This window comes from Chelonia mydas, chromosome 8 (genome assembly GCF_015237465.2).
Source record: "Chelonia mydas isolate rCheMyd1 chromosome 8, rCheMyd1.pri.v2, whole genome shotgun sequence".
NCBI lineage: Eukaryota > Metazoa > Chordata > Testudines > Cheloniidae > Chelonia > Chelonia mydas.
The window spans coordinates 53,129,023-53,143,973 of NC_057854.1; the positions used below are offsets into that span (position 1 = coordinate 53,129,023).

The window sequence follows — 14,951 nt, forward strand, 5'->3', positions numbered from 1 at the left end:
AAGGTCCCATTGTACGAGGTCAAACTCTGAACCAGACACTCCAGGAGGGATTATTCCCAGAAACACGAAAGGCTAAACTTTCAAAGGTTAGCACCTACATTTTGCTCACAAAACTTGCGTAGGCAGCTGTTGTGCCTGATTTACTCCTGCAAACAGAAACTGGGGCGTGCAAAATGGGTACTTAGATGAGCAGCTACCCATTTGCGAGCCCAAATGTAGATTTTGCAAAAGCAGCTTAAGGCCTACTTAATGAGGATGGTGCTTCAGTTCAGAGGTGAGGCAGAGAAAGGAGAGTGGAGGTGCAAGAGCACACCATGCTGCACACTGTCTGGTCAGGAATCAGAATTCCCCAAGGATGCAGAAGATGTTATTCTCTGTTTGGGAGAGGTAGTGCTGCCTCAGGTTAAAAATGACCTTCCACATGGTCTGATTCCAAGACCTTAGCTCTTGCTCTGTGGACCAGGTAGAGGTGGGTGGGGAGCTCACTAGTCAGTGTGCCCAGCCAATAAAGACATGTGAGCCAGGGGGCTGGATGGTGTGGGAAACTGTGCTAGGGATCCTGTCACACTGAGGCTGGTGTTCTCAGTGTGATGTAGTCTGTGACTGAATGCCATTATAACCATAGCTATTGGGTAGCCTATGCAAAATGACTTGATGGGCTTAACCCAGTCTACGTCACTGAAAAAACCCTTCAGCTGGCCCTTTAGCCAAGGACCGATAATGAATTCCCTTTTCCCCCTAGCCGTGGCCCTTCCAGGTCAGTGTTGAGGCATATGGACAGGGTAGTGTGGGGCAAACCCACTCTTGGGCCACCTGGGCTGTCCTTTATGGCTCTGCAATAGACTCCTGCATCCATGGAGGGTATTAGTCCAGCACTATTCCCAGCACTACACTGGTTTTTCAAAGCACTCCGTGGCAAACTGAAAGCTGAGAGCTTTCAAAGCATGTGCTTACAAAGCATGTTCTTGTTGCCTTATCAGATACTGAGCTTCTTCTACGATGACTTTCTTGCTGATGATGATGAAACGTTTCTTCATTTTGTGGTAAGAGGAGGTTGTGATGCGGCTGAGGGACTGGAAGGATGGCTGAGGATGTTTGTGTCCCTTTGTGCACTGCATACCCATGTGTTCTGAGCATACAATGTGCACACCTGGGGAAGGGTTTGTGTGAATATTGCTGTGTGTGCATGTAGGTGTGTGTGTAAAAGACTCTCTGTCCAGCTCTTTGGAGCAGCGTTCCCGAATTCCTTAGCCACTAATCTCTGAAATTTAGCAGCCTATTGGTGGTGTCTTGAAAGAGGCCTTGAAAGAGCTGTCCGGAGAATTGCCTGACCAAAAACTACCCAAGAGTAGCAAAAAAAATAACCTGTCTGGGCAGGAAACACAACAAGGTACCAATCACATACACAAACCAGGGGTAGGAAATACAGTGAGTAACTGATACATTCTTTAAGGACCCACCTCTTTTCCCTTGCTTATAGCAGGTGCTGCCATTATTACACAAAGAATAAAAAGTCTGCACACACAGACAGGCGACCCTGCAGCCAATAAAGGCCTTCATTATGGGAGGGGCAGCTAGCAGTTTTAACTGTGCTTTACTTGTGTTTATGGTTTTCACATGTTTTTTCACTGCCTTAAGGAACCAAATTACATGAGTTCTCCTCTTCCCGTGGCATTGCTCTGAACCGGTGGTTGAAATTCCACAAGAAGACCAGATCTCATGGAATACCAGCCCCGTAAATGGCACCTTGAGGCAAGAATGCCTCTGAAAAACATACTTTCAAACAGAAGTGCTAAAATATCCAGGTTTATTTGGATTCCTGCAGAACCCACATAGGCCACCCTGCTAATGGAGGCCAACATTTGCAAACTGATGTCTCCTTTCGAGTGTCTCGGTTTTGGGTTCCAACCTGAGACACCTGGGCCTTGGCTTTAAAAGGTGCTGAGCACCTGCAGCCGCCCTTTCCTTGGGTGCTTAGCGTGTCTGGCTGCAAATCAGACCTTCGTTTTCTTAAGCTGGGTGCCCCAAACCAATGGCCACTTCTGAAAATACTGATCTTGGGCCAGTTTTACAAAGGTATTTGGGTACCTAAAGATGCAGCCAGGCACCAGGTGGGATATACAGAGCGTGTAAGCATCAAAGTCAATGGGATTTAGGCTCCAATGTTCCTAAGTCCCTTTAAAAATGACATTTAGGATCCTAACCCTGTTAGACCTTGCAACACTCAGCAAAGCAATGCTTGAATACCTTTAAAAATCTGGCCCTTATTAATTCTAATGGTTGTAAATTAATTAGCCAGGTACTTAAGTATCCCCTGACAGGGAAATTATCTTTCAGATCACAGAATTGGCCCATGAATGCAATTAGCACTTCAGCCGGTGCTAAAACCCTGAGGTCTGCAGGGTATGAAGCAACTGGGCTAAGTTAATCCTTGGTGTCATGCTATGGAATTTGGTGGAGTAGCACCAGGGATAGGTCAGGCAGCTTGTGGGCATATCTTAACATTTTCAGGTAAAGGACATTCTAATCCTGTTGCCTTGTGAAGCATCCAAATTGCTCACTTAATGGTTAAGGGCCCAAACCTGAAGCCAGCAGCAGGGCCTGAAGGATATAGTTTGGCTGCATGGGGAAGGGGAGAGACTCTGCTGAAGCCAATGAGGTCACACAGGCGTAAAGGAGGGCAGAATTGGGCTCATGGTGTCATGCAGTGCATCAGCAGTTTCAGCCAGTCACAGGGATGGGCTGTTTCTCTCCCTTTTCATTCCATGAGTTAAATAAAATGCCATGAATGTGCCAGTGTCTGAATGATATGAGCATTTTTTATGTTACTTACTGGATACTCTAAATTAGACTACACTTCAAGGGCTAACAATTCTCATGCTTCAGGGCACATCTGGATCATCAATTGCTGTCAGGAAGACACATCCTCTACCTTGTCCTCCACATTATTATACAACTAGGTGCAATATGAGGGTTTCCCCTACATAATGGAGAGGAAGGGTGGTCTTGTGGTTAAGACACCAGACTCAATAGACCTAGGTTCAATTCCTGGCTCTGCCGCAGACTCCATGTGTGACCTGGGGCAAATCATGTGGTTTCTCTGTGCCTCAGTTTCCCATGTAAGACATGGGGATTATAGCATACCCTTTCTCCCACTCTTTGTTTCTTTTGCATGTTTACATCATAAGCATTTCGGTTCAAGGACTGTTGCTTTGTGCAGCACCTAGCACAATGGGGCCTCTGTGTGCTACTGCAATATAAGCATCCAGCACCAGCAACTGTCCGAGCCTTGCCTACACTAAAAACAACCACTCGCGTTTAAGCACAGCATGACTAGCTGTGCAACGCAGCTGGTGCTCGCGCCAGCGGAGAAGCTGCCGGTGTGTTCTAGTGTAGCAATTTCGAGAATGTCATCTGGGCTCCAGCAATAATTCTCCACTCTTTTGGCTGTAGTCTCAGAGGAGCAAGGTCCAGAAGCCTGTGGGAGAAGAGGAGACTTATGGAAAAGATGAACACCTTCTGCTGGCCAAGAGGATAAACGAATCCCTGACTCTGAGCCAAGCCTTATATGGAGTGAGGGACTTCGAGACACTCTCAGAGGAGCACTGGCGATTCATAGCCACTCAGGATCTCACAAAAGGGGGATCGATCCAGGTTGAACTGGAGCCTGTTGTGCGCAAGACAGGTAAAGGGAGTCTCTTCTGGGGGCTTGGACACAGTCACTTGAGTGGGAGGCACTCATGTCAAGCTAGAAGAAGACTGAAATACACAGTGTAGGCAGGGTTACAGTGATCCCTATAGGGAGCCTGGAAAAAGTGGTTTCCCTCTAGCAGACCTTCTTCAGCTGCTTATTGGTTGGAAAAAACGTTAAATAGTTGACAACATTATTTTGCAAAAATGGTAGCTGTTCTTCCAACCAGCTTCTAGAGTTAAAGTGTTCCAAAAAAGGGTCTTAAAACTTTCAGCAACATTTTTTCTGCATTTTTTGGACAAACTCTGTTGCTTGCAGCTACCTTGAACTTTGATTCTTGGGGCTGAAATTTTCCATGCCTGGAGTCAGCCTCACAGCAAACCTTTTTTGCAGTCTTTCTTTGTTCAGCTTTTCTCTACAAAGAGTGGCGAAAAATACATGTGGGCCATGTTTTGTGACCCTTTATTTGAACACAGCTCAGAGGGAGATGGCAGACAATTCAAACTTGGCTGAGATGTCACCCCACTATGGTGATCTGGTGAAAGGTGATTTTGACGATACACGTCTCCCACTGTGTAGGGTGTCTGAAGGTACATATGGAGTGGGAGCCCATATGATATGCCCAGGAGAGTATGGAATAGGGGCAGGGCTTTGAGGTCAGGGATGCCTGAGTTGTAATTCCAGCTTTGACAATGACTCACTGGATCAGATCCCCTCATGCTGGGACAGGAGGAGCAAACTGTGCCTCTTTGCACCATCCTGGGACATTGCACCGGGTGGAGGCCGCAGCAGGAATGCACGGAAACCCATGGCCAGTTGCCTTGGCTTCATCCCACGTCTTGGACTGCCTTGGCCCCCTAGTAGAGGGGAGGTTGTGGCAGTGCCACATGCTCTCGCCCAGTGGACTTCTGCTGCCTAGAGCCATGCACAAGATTCTACGCTGGCAAAAGCTGTTGTAGACCCTTGGATTAATTTAGCTCACTGTGTGACCTGAAGAAAGCCATTTAATCTCCCTGTGGTTCATCGACTGCATCTGTACACTGGGAACAGCAATACACATCTTGAAGGGAGGCTGGGAGACTTCAGTAATGTTTGGAAAGTGCCAAGTGTTACTAAACCTGTCATTATTAAGCAGTTTTGGTGAAGCCTGAGTTTCTGTGGACCACTTGTCTTGGTCATTGCTCATCACAGTGGTGAGTCAAAGGATCAGGATAGAGAAGGAATCAGGGGGGCGGGTGGGAAGACTAGCACTCCTGTGGATATAACACCATGAATTATTTCCTCAAGCACCTTCCCAAGGCTGATTGGTAACCACAGGCGGAATGAGTGATTAGTCCAACCCCTTTTCTCTCTGCCCCGTCAGACTACAGGAGCATGACGTTCGAGGAGCTGACCCTCAGGAATCCTTCGATGGCTGTAGAGCTGTTAAGCGAGGACTATGAGCTCTTCTGCCGCATGTTTCCCGCCCTTGGTGAGTGCTTATGAGGGGCTAGAACCAGGGCAGACTTAAAACAAACTCATGGGCAGAGAACAGCAGACACAACCTTGAAGGACTGAGCCCAGAAGGCACCCTGAGAGGATTAGGCTGAGGAGAGGCCCACCTACTTGCTTCCTGTGGTTCAGGTGATCATCTCCAGAAGGAAGTGGGAGAGGAGAGTCCTGGCCCCCCAGAAAGGCCTGCACTCCAGCACCCTTTCCCAGAGTTCAGGGACAAGGAACACTTCCCAGCAGCCAACCCCAAAGGGACCTGGCCATACTTAGGTGACAAGCTCCCACAGCACAGGCTCGCTCTGGGTTCCTCCACCTGGAGGCTGAGTAAGTCTGTGCTCTCTGCGACATGGCTCCCAGTAACCATGGGCCCAAATCTCTTCTCTCTGTAATAGCGTTCGATCTTGAATGCGAAGTGAGGAAGACTGTTCGCTCGAGCAAGACAAGTCTGTCCCTCATGAAGAAGGGGATCCTCATATTAAAAAAGCCCTCTCTAAGACCCAGGTACAGCACCATGCGTCATGGAGCTTTTCTCCTTTTTACCACGTCCACTCTCTCTGGCGTCACATTTTCTAACCCCCCAAACACCTGCCATCTGATTCATCTTCCTGTGGAAGCAGTCCCACCTGCCTCAGAGTAGGGCTGTCTCAGACAGAGACATTGATATAGCTGGGATCTGGGCAGTGGAATGTGGGGAGGAGGGGAAGAAACTCTGTATCCCCCACTCCCCCCACACACCCTCATATGCAATCTCACATCTCATCTACTTGTACAGGAAACATCCAATTCAGCCTGGAGGGCTGAATCACTCCTAATTACCCATCAGGTGGAACTGTTGAGCATCATTAATAAAGCTTCCTCCTCCCCTCATTCATTTATTTCTCGTACCTGTCTAGTTTGATTCCCTGCTGAGCTGATACTCCTTCAGCACAAGGGCCAGTATATGGCCTGGGTGCTGCTGATCACTTGTGGGTTCCAAGGCAGTCAGGGCAGATGCCTTCAAGTGCACAGCTGAAGTCTAGTGAAATTAACCTTGCTCCCACCTTAGTTCTCTGGTTGGGATCTTCTGTTAAGCATGGAAGGCCCAGAGCCATTGGGTCAGATTCTGCTGTCTGGTACACCAGTGTAAATCCAGAATGACTCCACAGGCTTCAGGATTTACACTGGTGTAACCCAGGTCACTATTTGGCTCAGTTGCTCCCTTTGGTGGCAGCCAGGTGTGGTAAATTCCACTGATGCTGTTGAGTGATGGGTGGATTCATCTGGTCACGTGGTTCTCAATGAACCAGTAGCTGGGTAGGAGGCACACATCTGTTTTCCCTTGTTACAGAGAAGACGTACTCTGCCAGTGCCTTCATCAGCTCCCATGCGCTGAGGTCCCCAAGCTTTCTACCCTCTCACCATCACTGGGAGTCTGACAAAAACTCCCTGTGCCAATGGAGATGTGGGCGCAGGGCTCCAGCTCTTGATCAGGGTCCAGTGCCCTGCATAGTGCTGCATCCTCACCCAGTGCCTCCTCCCCACCAGGTATCTCATGGAAGTGCTGCACAACCCCGGCCACCTGGAGTTTTTCAGGCAATTCCTCAAACAACATAACGCCGAAGCCCCACTGCTCTTCTGGCAGGCGGTGGAGAAGCTCAGCGCCGAGTCCAACCCCAAGGCTCAGAGGGCTTTGATCAACAGTATCCTCAAGAATTTCTTCCACAACAAAGTGCCTGCTGGTACGCAGACTCCCTACTCCACAGATCTCAGCTACCCAGGAAGGCAAATGTGATCTAGGCCACCCACTAAGGTTACAAGGGAAAGGGATGCCCCATCCTAGAGTGATTTCTCTGGGCAAAGGGCAGCGCCTAAGCTCACCATCCCAGGAGTGGCCCGGACAAGCATTGTGCCGCAGACACCCGTGGGGTACAACTCACTCCCGACTTCCCTATTGCGCCAGGGTGGGAGGGAAATAGTAATTTGTTGCTGGGCCTGCCCACAGCAAGGTCGGACAACCCCCTGCACCACCTCAACTGGTTGGTGCATTGGTAGGGGAGGGGAAGCCGGCGCATTGCCCACTTACTCCAGCATGGGGAATATGTGGGCACACAGCAAGGCTGTGGTGGAGCTGCTACTCTCCCTGATACAATTGTACGCAAATCGGTGAGGATTCTTGACCACAGGGAGCATCCTCAGCTGCCCTACCTAGGGCTGGCTTACGATGCTGTTGTATCACTCCAGCACCACAACGGGACTTTAGTGGAGGCAGAAGGTCTGGCCTGTCAGTAGGCATTTCCAGTCTGCTGTGCCACAATGCTGCTAAATCCAGGGACCTTGCAGCAAGATTTAGATCCAGCTTGCAGCGGAGTGCACAGGACCTTGCCAGCTCTCACTGCCCAAACCAGTGGGGCATCTGCTCTTCGGGGACTCTAATTTTCATCTCACTGTTTCCTGAGGTTCCTGCTCTTACTGCCACACAGATTTCTAGAAGAGACCACTATGATCAGCTAGTTTGACCTCCTGCATAGAATTTCACCCTGTGATTCTAGCAGTGGAGGAAGTTATTCTTCCCTACTGTATCTTCTTTAGATGTTTTGAGCTCAGTAGTGTCACTTGCAAAGTGTGTGAGGTGCCTTGGTACTTACGTGGCCTGCAGACTTCTTCATGGATTAAAAAGTGATGTTATAAAAGAGGAAAATGCCAAGGAAGGAGGGAAAATGTATTGGGCAAATGTGGTGGAGGGGATAGTGATGGTGATGGAGCTCCTGGACCTTGTGAACACGAGGGATGCAAATTCATGGATGGCTCAGGAGGTCCTTACAATGATAGAATGGTGCAGATGAGAGGAGGTGACTGTGTGTCTTTTCTAGAGGAACTGCTGCAGTGCCAAGCTTCCATCATCAGAGATATATCCAAGGCCAGCCTGGTCACCAGCTCCATGCTATTCAGAGCACAGAGCTTTGTCCTGAAAGCAATGGAAGAGAAATGGTAAGTAGTCCTGGCTCATTTCACTTTAACGGGGTACACTCAAGCCGGGATGCCTCCTTGTGGCTCGGTCTGGGGATTCTCTCTCGCCTGGTCTGGTGCCCCTTTCCCTCAGTTGCCTGCACCATGGCCTCTCTATCTCTCTGGGACTTGGGGTGCTTCCTCTTCGTGACTCAGCCTTACAGCCAGGTCACTATTTGGTCCTCCGCTTCTGGGGCCTTAAAGTCCCACTGGACAAGCTGTCCATATGCCATGTCAGTCAGTCTTTCAGCTCAAGTCCAGGTCCAGTGCCACTTCCCTAATGGCTGGTAGGGGAACCCAGGCCTCCCACTACTACGAGTTCCAGCCCAGGGACCCTGTGCCTAACAACCACAGTCTACGCAGTCTTTGACTCTGTTGCTGTTTCCTTGGGCTCCTTCCTAATTCACTTCTCTATCTCCTGGCCCACCTCTGGATTTACCAGCCCAAGCTTCCTCCGCTCCCAGGGCCTATTCCCCCCTCTCAGCTTCTTGCCAGAGTCTGTAGTCCAGGACAGGATCCCAGGGTTTACACTCCCCCTCGAACTCTTCCTTGTCCCTAGGCAACTTCCTTTCTCTCTAGGGAGTGACTGCAGAGCCCCTCCCTGCAGCCCCCTCTTGCTCTCAGCTTCCTGGCTTTACTCAAGCCCAGCCTGCCCATGCCTAGCTGGGCTTCATCTTCCATTAGGCTTTATCCATCCCTGGCTCTCCTCCAGGTGCAGCCTGTAAGGTTAATTGGGCCCCTTTCAGCTTGTTTCAGCCTTGTGAGGGGTGGACGCCCCATCACACTTCCTGAGAGGCCAGTGGCATTGTTGCTAAGCTTGCTGGAGGTTATACACACACACGTACTCCGTAGGAGGATACACCTAAACAGTGGCCAGAGTGCTGAGTCTGTATTCTGGCACAGCTCTCATTGAAGCCTACAAGGTTTTACCTGCATAAGGACAGCAGGGTGGCTCATAACGTTTCATACACAAGTGTGTCTGTGATATATTATAAGGGGCAGGTTGAGCTGGTCCTTGCATTGCTGGGGTTACCCATAAATAGCAGCCCCCTGCAGCAACAGAAGCTGGTGAGGAGGGGATCAGAGGATGATCAGTTTCACCCTCCTCATCAGGTTTCACTGCAGCAATAGAAGCGAAATCCAGGGTCACCCAGCATTCTGGGACTGGGCCCGCCATTCCCCCCACTACCTCTCTCCTCCCTGTCTCTGCCTTCACGCCAGTCTCCTCTTAGCATTGAAGTCCATTGCTTTACTGACTGACTGGTTGCCACTGCTTTCTCTAATACTCTCCCATCCCGGCAGGTTTAAGATGTACCAAGACTTGTACCCTGGGAGCGATATTTTAGACACTCACTTTGTCACGAGGCAGGGGAGGGGATCCTTCATAACGGACAAGCTGGTAAGTAAGGATGGCCTGCACTCCGCCTGCTGATACCCCAGCTAGATCCCATAGCACAGGCCCGAGAGTGGGGAGGGGCTGTTTTCTCTGTGGATGTGTTGATGCCAGTGGGCTGAGGGGTCATGCGAGGCTGCAGAACAAACTGTCTTTGTCCAAAATGAGAGAGTTAATGTGTAGAGCCCCTGGGCTGTAAGCTCATCTGCGCAAACAGACCCCTGTGCCCATGCAGAGCCCCATTGACTTTCATCAGGAAATTCATTTAGCGTCAGCATCCCCTAGGGTTCTGACTGAAGTCCAGTGACATTCAAAAGCAATGACTGTGGCTCAGTGGGGTCAGTAATTCCACTTAATGTGGGGATGCATTTTGGTGCATTAGTTCAGAGAGGCAGGTCTACCTGGGCACAGATCCCCAGGGAATAATCAGGATAATTAGACTGAAGGCATTCCCATCAGGCCCATAGTTATTTACTGCCTCCGTTCCCTGCCTTGCTTCCTCTCCCAGTGCTGTACATAGGCTGACTCTCTCCATGCACTTTGCCCACAGAAGAGAGTGTGGTTCGTGCTCCAGGCTTTCATCAGGAGCATCTGCAAGTTCAGGAGGGAGATGAACAATTGGAAATCCCGCAAAGACTTTGAGGACTTTCTCCGGAGAGAGCTCTTAAATCAAAAAGAAAGTATGTCCAGATCCCGCTCATTCTCCTGCCTACCATTGTTGTCTCCTGGGGTGAGCAGACTTTAGAGGAGGCAATAGCAGAAACCTGGCAGCTTGTCCCCTGCTGTCATTTTCTTACCTGAGGGTTCTCTGTTGGAGGCATATAAGAGGCCAGGATACCAGCTGGCTCAGAGGGAGTGAAGCAGTTGTGTTGTTCTCGCCATAGCAAGAATCTGCTCCACCCAGCAGGAAGTTAGCCACTGGAGAAGGGGAAATCCCATTTGCTAACCTGGGCAGGCAGCTCTGCAGCTGGCCACTCAAAGTGGCATTTTATGCAGCTCGTGCTATTTGAGCACCCGTGTGAGGAGATGGGCAGCCTACTTTAGGCACCCATTGGGCACTATAATGAAAAATCAGGTCCAAAATGTTTAAAGCAGTAATTGTACTGCATAACCCCCCTGGAAGCTCCCTACACCTTACATTTTCAACTCATCTGAAGACAGCACCCACCAGCTGCTTCTTGTATGTTCAGTAAGTCTGTGCAGTGACTTAGTACCTGGCTTCAGCTGTGAGTATTTCCTCCATGTGATGGTTTAGGGTGTAGCACTATGTAAGTTCTTTCCTTGTGATTCAGAGTAGTGCTGAGGGGCAGGAGAGGTACGGGATTAGAGAGTAATGTGAACTATAAGGGCTCTGGATGAGCCCTGTGTGTACTGGGGGAAGTGTACAGCTTGAGGATTACAGGGCCAGAGACACCAGCAGCAAACTGTAGGCAGAAGAGTAGAGCACTTTAGGTGGGGGTGAGGGTACAAGATTGCATTGTCGGGGGACACACATGGGCCTGAAATGAGGTGTGGCTCAAACCCATTAGTGCTGGCCCTGTCATCTCTTTGTTTCATGCTCACACTGTCTATCAATTTACCCAACATCTGGGTTGCAGGAGCTTGAGGGAGATGAGTTGCTCAGATCTTCCCTTGTCCTCACTCAGACTTGCCCAGTAGCTCCATGCGCAGTAACATTGCCATGTCTAGCCCCCGCCAGTCCGTGCCGGCTGCCAGCGTGGGAGAGGATGTGGAGGTGATACAGGTGAAGCGCCGGCTCTTTAACCAGCGGCACATTTCCATCAACTTCCTGGTCAACGACCTCAGTTTTTATCTGGAGATTGAGAAGTAAGCATGCCCACCCCGTCTGTTTGTTTCAAATACCTTTCGATTTTTCCTGTCTTGCAGCGATAAAATCCCTGGCCTGATGGGCTGGCTCAGACAGAGTGGCACCGCACACTGGTCTGCTGGACACTCAGCTGATCTGTTGCTTACACTGCAGTGACGTGGTGCTGGGAGGCACTGCACTCTGCTCCCAGGGCAAAGAAACTAGACCCAAAGGCCTGTTCCTTTGCACAAAGAAGCCCCCTTTCCACAAGCCAGAAGGGAGTCTTGGTGTGAGCGAGTACCTGTTGCTGAGTGCTCTGCAGCGACACCTGTTGGGTGATCAGGGAGCGGCCGTAACAGAACACTGAAGAATGCTCACTTTCACCCTCCCAGCCACCACAGGAATGGCAGTGACACAAGCTGTGTTTCTTCAGGGCAGGAGGTTGTTGGGGGGGAAGGGGGGGGCAGACAAGTCAAGCCATGCTGCCTGTGTCCGCATTTTGTTACCCTAACTGTGACCCGTGTACCGCTGGTGGCCTGCAGAGAGTGGGCTAGTTACACACTACTGGTTGCTGCTCCTGGTTTGACATTCGGTATTTTCCTGCTGGAGCTTGACACAGGGATGTCATGATGGCCAATGGGAGGAGTGGGAAGCACGAGACAATCCCTCTGCTGAGGTGTAGTTGCCCCATGAAAGTATCCCCCACCCACCTCTGTCATTGAGAGACTCACCGCTGGCCAGGTGTGGTGTAGCAGGCTCTGGTCTGGCACCTGCTGCGGGACAGCTGTTCCAGCCTAGTGGTGGTCTGCCTCTTCCAGTGACTCAACCCTCTGACCAGGCCACATCCAATCCCACCCCTTCCGAGGTAGCAGAAAGTCCTGCAAACACCAGCCTGATGTCCTTAGGTCAGGTCTCCAGTCCTGACTCTAGGCCCAGTGGTCTTTACATCCCTTGTCTCCAGGTTTCCCAGAGTCCTTACTCTTTGTATGGAGGTATCATGCCACCTTCCTCAGTGGCCAGGATGGGAACCCAGGCCCTCCCTCTTCTCATGGTTCCAATCCAGGGACCCTGTGGAAGCAGACAAGGTCTACTCCCCCAGACTCCTCATTTGAGTGCTTCCTACCTTGGGGACTTCCTGCTGCCCGTTTCTGGGCTCTGTAGAGTTCTTTCCATTTCTTGTGGTGAGCGATACTTCTCAGTTTCTCCCCCCCTGGAAGTCCTGTTCCTCTTTGTCAGAGCTCCCCTTGGAGGGACTGCTCCACCCCTCTGTCTTCCCAGTCTCTCTCCTGGCCTGTTCCAGTGTTCCCGTGTCAGGAGAGGATCCCCAAGGCCTACTCCCCCACCTCCACCCCTGGGTTTCCTCTTTCCTCTACTGCCCTGAAATCCTGCCCTTGGCCCACAGGCCTCTCTATTGACCAGAGAGGGACTGCAGAGTTCTTACTTTCTCACTGTGGCTTCTTTACCTCGTTGTAACTCCCAGCTCCTCCCCAGCTGGGCTTTATCTTTAATTGGACCTGGCCCATCCTCCAGGTGCAATTGGGTGTATTCATGACTCTCTGGCTTCAATTAGCCTTTTCTATACCAGTGTGGCGTATACACCCTGTCACACTCTCTTTGGAGGAAGGCATGTGCTACAGGGCAGGGGCTGAATGTTAGTGGGAAGTGGGCATCTAAATCCCCTACGTGGCTTAGAAAATCTCAGCTAAAAGCCACATGTTGTATCATAGTCTGAGTAGACAGCCACGCCCATACCTTCTCTCTTAGACGTCCCTTTCCATTTGTCCTGGCAGGTTTTGTCACCTGGCTGATTCGGCCGCAGTGCTTGCAGCCTGGGGGATGTACACCGAGAGGGATGTCACCTTTCTTAAGACCAAAGTGGCCACGATCGCCAAACTCTTCCTGAACTCCGAAGTCCCTCCTAAACTGCGGGTAGGACGCTGTAACATGCCCTGCATGCTCACTGCCAGGGAGGCCTGGGGCCTGCAAATCATTGCTTGAGAGCTTGGGGGTGTCTGGCTCAGGGAATTACTAATGGGACCCAGGTTTCAATCTGCTCCAGCTGAACATACTGCAGTTCTGATAACTTTGGCATTGTGTAAAGTAAGTTATTAGCTTCAATCCAGGTCCTAATGGAGAGTGTCCATCGTTACCAAAACCACTCTCACAACTGACGCTAATTGGTAATCCAGAGAGTGTGAATGAGTGGGCATGGTGACTGAACGACCTTCTAGACATGGGCCCCTCTGGTCAGGGCTGAGACACAGTGGCTGGCTTTACAGTCAAAAGAGAAGAGTCTTTCAGTCTGTATTCACTAGAGATCATTCATACTCTCCCTCCCTGTTACGGTGCACCTCCCCATGGCACACTGCTGTTTTAACCACCTTTCTTTTTAAATCCCTTTTTAAATGCATGGTGAGGGAAGGGGCAGAAAGGGGATTTCTTTGGATTTTGGCTAGTTAGCCAGGAAATAAACCGAGACCCTGCTTGGAGACCTTTGAACTGTGACCAGGGCTCTATAAGTGGAATGCAGAATCCTGGAAGGTGCGAGGGCGGGGTGGAGTTACTAGGGGTGTTTCTCTCTGGGATCCAGTAGGGATTCCACCCGTGCCTCAAGCCCCATTTATGAAGTGGTCTCTGTTCTGTGGCCAGGTGAACATTTCTGAGGGCCAGAAAGATTTAATCCGGAATTTAACTTCCAGAGGGGTCCTGGATCGCAGCCTCTATCATGTGGCCTTGCTCAATGTCTTCCCAGTTCTGATACACTTCTGGAAAAGGTAAAAATCCCTCTCTTTAGGGCTGGGCGAGGGGGGTGCAGAGGTGGGTGTTGGGCATTTTCTCGCCTTACCTTCTTCCAAAGAAAATGTGAGTCCGAATGGGACATTATTGCTGGCTGTATTCCTCAAACGTGTTAGACTTGATTTGCTGTCTGTCCTTAACGTTAGCATTTCCCCTACAGATACTGTAACTGGAAGGCAATGAAGTCCTTCCGCAGGTACCCGAAGATAAAAAAATATCTCTCTCCACTCCCTGCTAAGACATCACCTAGGACATCCAGTATCTTCAGTGGGGGTAAGCTGAGACTGCCTCTTCCTCATCCTCTCTCTTTCTCTGATGTGTTCGCCATGTCACGTATGCTGCACATTAGTCCTCTCAGCTTTGCCCATCCTCTAATGCCTCAGGTAGCGGCTCACCAGTGGGTTCTGTATGAGAGGCAAAGTTTGATATTAAAGTACCTTCATTTGGTGAGCATTTGCATAGATCAGGCAGCTTTCATGGTGTAAACTGGATCAGGTCAGGAAGGAATCTTCCTCCAGGTAAAGTGCTGCACAATTGTCTAGGGGAGTTTTTTTGTGAAACATCAGCTAATGATACAGATACTGTAACTGAAGCAGAAGATATGAATTGATGGATTAATATTGATCTGTCAATTCCTATCTCCTTATGTTGGGGATCCTTTTCAAACAGCATGATGGTCTCAAAACAACTAGGGCCTCTCCCTTCATTCCCTCCTGATAGCTCATGAAAATCCCTCAGTGGTAAGTCCCGTAACTGTACATCTGCTGCTGAATACAGAAAGTCAAATC

General features: G+C 50.2%; 1 protein-coding gene across 1 annotated transcript in view; it reads left to right on the forward strand.

The window, feature by feature from the left end:
- The window catches only part of RGSL1 (regulator of G protein signaling like 1), a 33,486-nt gene that overhangs the window by 13,430 nt on the left and 5,105 nt on the right, over positions 1-14,951 (forward strand). Inside the window, exons 8-19 of the mRNA XM_043552871.1 lie at positions 981-1,043; positions 3,454-3,685; positions 5,055-5,162; positions 5,575-5,683; positions 6,707-6,900; positions 8,032-8,149; positions 9,470-9,566; positions 10,111-10,240; positions 11,207-11,387; positions 13,158-13,296; positions 14,017-14,141; positions 14,324-14,436. Of these exons, the coding sequence (XP_043408806.1) occupies positions 981-1,043; positions 3,454-3,685; positions 5,055-5,162; positions 5,575-5,683; positions 6,707-6,900; positions 8,032-8,149; positions 9,470-9,566; positions 10,111-10,240; positions 11,207-11,387; positions 13,158-13,296; positions 14,017-14,141; positions 14,324-14,436 (1,609 nt within the window). The remainder of the gene's footprint in view (positions 1-980; positions 1,044-3,453; positions 3,686-5,054; positions 5,163-5,574; positions 5,684-6,706; positions 6,901-8,031; positions 8,150-9,469; positions 9,567-10,110; positions 10,241-11,206; positions 11,388-13,157; positions 13,297-14,016; positions 14,142-14,323; positions 14,437-14,951) is intronic.